Source organism: Octopus bimaculoides, chromosome 4 (assembly GCF_001194135.2).
Source record: "Octopus bimaculoides isolate UCB-OBI-ISO-001 chromosome 4, ASM119413v2, whole genome shotgun sequence".
Taxonomy (NCBI): domain Eukaryota; kingdom Metazoa; phylum Mollusca; class Cephalopoda; order Octopoda; family Octopodidae; genus Octopus; species Octopus bimaculoides.
The window spans coordinates 40,055,917-40,061,968 of NC_068984.1; the positions used below are offsets into that span (position 1 = coordinate 40,055,917).

The following is a 6,052-nucleotide window of genomic DNA, read 5'->3' on the forward strand; positions in this document are numbered from 1 at the left end:
GCATACACACACTTAAGTCCTCTCACATTCTGAGATGCATAAGGTTGTCAGCTTTCTCTGGTGTAGTTGATCTGATGCTGTTCTTTCCATTCCTCTCCAACTGATTCTCATGCATTTGAGGTCTTTCTGGAATGGTGATTCTTGTCTGGTCTTTGTTCCGGTGTCCAGCAGGTTGTGGAACATACAGACAATTTCTACTATTTGGGCAATGTGACAAGCAGTGTTAGAAGCATAGAAAGTAATACGAACAGCAGATTTGGCAAAGCAATGGCCATCCAACAAATGTGCCACATCTGAGCAATATGAGGCATCAGTGTTGACATGAAGGTTCATTCGTATAGTGTAATAGTTCTACAATTGGTTCCGTATGGAAGTGAAATTAGGAAAATGTTGGTGAAAGTCGTCAAAAAGCTGGATGTATTGTATTAGCAATGCCTGCAGAAGATCCTTGAAGTTACCTGGTAGAATAGAATTACAAATGTAGAAATCCATCTGTGATGGAAATCCCAACCAGTGCAAAATACCGTGTGCTTTCTATGTTAATTGAACATTACTCTGTGATGTTCAGTTAGCATATTGAGAGTCCATTGTAATAACTGTTGGGTGAGTGAGAACAGGACACAGTATAGCAGTGAAACATAAATGTTGTTTAACCCCAGTTCAATCCTGATTGTGCAGATATATGAGAAACGGCTGTTCAGCCATGACCATTCCTTCTTTCATTTGAGGCAGAGTGTATCTAAGACTGCATTATCCAATGTCTTTACTGCTTTTTTTAAGGCTATGTGTTGACTGTATCACCATTGCAAGCTGAACATTTCTCTGGCTATGGTTAGTAGACATGCACCAAGGTCATGTGGATTTGTTTTCTTGTTGAAAGCTTAAATGAGACTTGTGCTTCAATGGTAAGCAGGAGAGTAGCATAGTAAACTACAAATAAATTGCCGGAAGGCAATGGGAAACCAGTTCTGTATATTTCACAAGAAAACACTCATGAATCTTAAGAATTTGGCATAGAGGTCTCTGCTAATGCCTGTAAAACAAGCACAGCATGTAAAGAAAAAAAGAGAGATCTTATCCTAATTGCAAATGACAATTTACACATAACCTTAATGGACAATTATGTAAGCAAAAAGAAAAAACAAATTTATACTGCAATAAAAAAAAATTCCATAAACGAATCTTGAATGTTTTTTTTCTTTTTAGTTGTCATGGAATTATTACAGATGAAAGTTCAAGCTCAACTGGCTGCTCAACAAGCACCCAGTACAGTGAATTCATAAAGAACAATGAAGTTAAAACATTGTTACATCTTCAATAACTAGCAAAACAAATAACCTTTGAAACAACATCCCTTTAAATAAAAAGCTTCTACTGGAACGCTTGCTAGTCTTTATTTATTAAAAAGTTTGAGAGAGAAAATGTGATGTTTTATTCTGAGTTAATATTTTCAATTTTCTTATTAAACCTTTGAAAAAAATCTAGTAATAATGTTTTTCATCATCATTGTTTACCATCCACTTTCCCATGGGTTGAAAATTTGTTGAGGTGGATCTTTTATGTTAGATGCCCTTCCTATTGCCAACTCTCACCTGTTTCCAAGTAAGGTAAATATTTCCTATGACCAGATGTGTTTTCATGAGAGATTTTGTGTGCACAGTCTGTGACAGACCATGTCTGTCCTTGGCTGGCCTCAAATCTCACCTGCGAACCCATGGAAAACAAACCTCACCCAGCTATTCTGATTATATGTCTGTGCACACGTTTGAATGTGGTGTGTGCCAGAGGGTTTGTAAATCCAATGGGGGTCTTAAAAGACATGTTAGGATCCACAATGAGCAGAACTTACTTGCAGGTATTGGTAGTGCAAATCAGAGGTGCAATCTGTGTGGGTGTTTTTTTCAAAACACTCTGGTTTAAAAAGCCACATCAGACGCCATGAAAGGGCTAAGGTGTAGGTGCAGGAGGTGGTCAAACTCTGTTTAAGGAGTAGACAACCACCATATATATATATATATATATATATATATATATATATATATATACATATATATGTATATATATACACATACACACACACAGCAGGCTTCTTTTAGTTGCCATCAATCAAATACACTGAAGGCTTTGTCAGCCTGAGGCTATAATAGAAGACACTTGCCCAAGGTGATGCACAGCTACAAATTATCAAGTAGAGGTCAAAGGCAAAATTTAGGTTTTATTTTGACTATTTGGAATACCACATCCCTGGGCATAGTCAATTACACTAATCTCAATACTTTTGTAATTCCTGAAGTGGACCACATTTGAACTGAGAAGGCAAAATGACATTTTATCCAACCTCTGATTCTGCCCCTTTTAGGTTTAATTTTAAAGCAAAATTAATGTTCAGAGGAAAAAATGTAAACAATAACATTACACAGTGCCTTAAAAATCATCTTTGATTTTCTAGTGACCATTTAAAAAAAAAAAAACATCTTTGTACATGCCTTCTTTTCTAATATCCCAAACCTTTAATGTAAATTGAGAAATTACTATGAGTAAATGTGAAATATAGTTAAATTAGTGCTGACATAAAATAAAAAATGGGAATCGTTACACCCTCGCCTCCCGACCAAATCCAGTTCAGTCGGTGGGGTCTCTCCATCAATGTGTTCTCTCTACACCTGAAACCAACTGGCATACAATCCTTCCTATTAAATATGGGAGACAACTTAGGAAATATTTCTGTAACTTCCCATCTGTAATTATCAGTATCTTCGCAATATTGATGCCTTATTAAATAAACCATTTTGTCAACTCACTTTATACACTGGAACATAAACATACTTGCTAGGTTCCAGTAGAACTATACTTTACCAATGTTTAATCCTTTAGCATTCAGATTACCCCTTCAAATGTAATATTTATTCACACTTCATTTAATCATGCTTTATCTTACAGCATTCAGATTTCGATGATGTAATCATTTATTTTTAGAAACGTACCACCGGCATGAGGGCCAGTCAGGCAGTTCTGGCAACAGCCACACTCGAATAGTGTTTTTTACGTGCCACCTGCACAGGAGCCAGTCCAGCGGCACTGGCAACAATCTCGCTTGAATGTTGTTTTTCATGTGCCAGTAAGGTGACGCTGGTAACGATCACGCTCAAATGGTGCTTGTTATGTGCCACCGGCATGCAAATTTTATTGTCCAATAAATGAAGTGTATTTATAAGTGGGCTAGTTACACCCACTGGCATAGGCCATGGGTTATAGTCTCACTTGGCTTGCCGGGTCTTCTTAAGCACAGTATATTTCCAAAGGTCTCAGTCACTAGTCGTTGCTTCGGTGAGGCCAAATGTTCAAAGGTTGTGCTTCACCGCATCATCCCAGGTCTTCCTGGGTCTACCTCTTCCACAGGTTCCCGCAACTGCTAGGATGTGACACTTTTTCACATGGCTGTCCTCATACATTCTCACCACATGACCATACCAGCCCAGTCGTTTCTCTTGCACACCACATCTGATGCTTCGTAGGTCCAACTATTCTCTCAAGGCACTAACAGTCCTGTATGCACACTGACATTACACAGCCAGCGGAGCATACTGGTTTCATTCCTTGCAAGCTTACGCATGTCCTCAGCAGTCACAGCCCATGTTTCACTGCCATGTAGCATGGCTGTTCGTACACATACAGTCTACCTTTAGTGAGAGGCTATTTGTCACCAGCAGATGCAAGAGCTCTCTGAACTTTGCCCAGGTTATTCTTATTCTTGTAGCTACACTTTCAGAGCATCCACCCCTGCTACTGACTTGGTTATTAAGGTCATGGAAGCTATCAACTACTTCTAGTTTTTCTCCCTGGAATGTGGCAGAAGTTGTTCTCTGCACATTTTCAGTGTTTATTGCTCCTGAGCATCTGCCACATACAAAAACCATCTTCCCAGTTAGCCTTCCTTTGATATTGCTGCACCTCTTATGTGTCCATAGAGTTTCTGCCTACGGCTTTTCTTCAGATCGAGCAGGGTCATCTACCTGAAGGGGTTTGTGGTTTGTCTACCTTTCTACTTATTAGGACATTGGTTTTCACTAGGTTGACTCTAAGGCCCTTCGATTCTAATCCTTGCTTCCACACCTGAAACTTCTAGTTCTGAGAGTGACTCAGCAATTAGAGCAAGGTCATCAGCATAGAGGAGCTCTCAGGGGCAACCTGTCTTGAATTCCTGTGTTATTTCCTAGAGGACTATGATAAATAGGAGGGGGCTGAGGACTGAAGCTTGGTGGACCCCTACCTCTACCCGGAATTCTTCTCTTTACTTGTTGTCAACCCTCACCTTATTGATAGCGTCCCTGTACATGGCTTGTACAACTCTCACTAACCATTCATCTATCCATAGTTTCCTCATTGACCACCAGATAAAGGATCGGGTGACCCTGTTGAAGGCTTTCTCCATGTCAACGAAAGCCAGGTACAGGGGTTTATCTTTGGCCAGGTATTTTTCCTGCAGCTGTTTTACCAGAAACCTAGCATCAGTGGTGCTTTTCCCTGGCACAAACCCAAACTGCATCTCGTCTAGACTGACCCTCTCCCTAATTAGTTGGGCTACAACCCTCTCCGTGGCTTTCATTACCTGATCCAACAGTTTGATACCTCTGTAATTATTTGTATCTAATGTGTCACCTTTACCTTTGTGGCAGTTGACTATGGTGCTACTACACCAGTCACTGGGTATGACTCCATGTATCACCTGGTTGACTATGCTATAGCTGACACTGCCAGATATTTTGAGCATCTCTGCAGTGATTCCTGGTGGTCCAGGGACTTTCGGCAGGCTCTCTTTCTCACATTCATTCTCTTTATTTAGCAACCTTTCATAGTGGCGTCTCCATACCTCTCTCTTTGCAGCCTCGATTAATGCAAGTGAACCATCATCCATGTGGACACATTTCTCTCCTACGACATCACGATTCTCTCTCACATACTGTCTTGCAACACAAAATACCTCAAGTCCTTGGTCCTCACAGTGCAGAACATTGGCAAACTTTTTATCTTCTTCCCCTCTGGCTAAATAAACCTGTCTCCTGGCAGTCTGGTAACATTCTTTGCTACCAGCGTTCTTCCAAGCCAGTTTCTTTTCCCTAATGGCCCTGTCAACAGCATTGTTCCACCACCATCTTGGGTTGAGAGGGGAATTTGCATCATCCAAAGATCTGATCCGTGGCTCTCAGCTGGTTGTCCCGCAGAAACCTCCAGTTGTCTTCCACATCATGTGATGTTATATCCCCCTCTATTTCGTCAAAAGCTTTGAGTAATATGTCTCTGAATGACTGTACCAATTAGGGTGGCTCTTATTGTATATAACAGCCTCATGTTGACCAATTTTCTGTTAGTGAAATTTGGTAGTTTGCTCACAAATTTGAAGTTTGTCATGAAATATATACCATGGGTGTATACTTGTGCAGTGATCTTACAAAGTATGTCAGATACAAAAGAAGGCACTCTGCCATTTGATAAATAGCAGCTGAAATAGTGAGGTATAAATTACTAGAAGCCTTGAAAGAAGTATCCCATAAGCCAGACCAATGATTGAAGCCAGTAAAATTACTAAAGCTTATAAAAAATAACCATCATCATTTAACATGATGGTTATGTTATAACCAAATAACAATATGAATATAATTTCAGATGTACAATGTTTAATTTTAAAAACAGAACTAATTAAATTTTTAAGTCATTAAAGAGTTTCTGTACAAATATGTGAAAACTGAATTTAAAATGAAAAATCATCTTAATTTGATATTTTAAGATTATAAGTAAGATACATTGTGTAAACATTACTGAGATTATAAAGGTACTGATTTTCCAGGATTCAAGTTAAAGAGAATCAGAATTTTTTTTTCAATATTCTTTTCTACTCTAGGCAAAAGGCCTGAAATTTTTTGGGGGGGAGGGGGCCAGTTGAGCAGATCAATTCCAGTACACAACTGGTACTTAATTTATCGACCCTGAAAGGATGAAAGCATAGTCAACCTTGGCGGAATTTGAACTTAGAATCTAAAGACAGACAAAATAC

At 39.2% G+C, this 6,052-nt stretch overlaps 1 protein-coding gene across 1 annotated transcript in view; it reads left to right on the forward strand.

Annotated features, from left to right (window-relative positions):
• LOC106880473 (prefoldin subunit 5) overlaps positions 1-1,380 on the forward strand; it is a 6,501-nt gene extending 5,121 nt beyond the window's left edge. The window contains exon 5 of the mRNA XM_014930412.2: positions 1,207-1,380. Coding sequence (XP_014785898.1) covers positions 1,207-1,283 — 77 coding nt within the window. The 3' untranslated portion in view covers positions 1,284-1,380. The remainder of the gene's footprint in view (positions 1-1,206) is intronic.
• Positions 1,381-6,052: the final 4,672 nt, after the last annotated feature.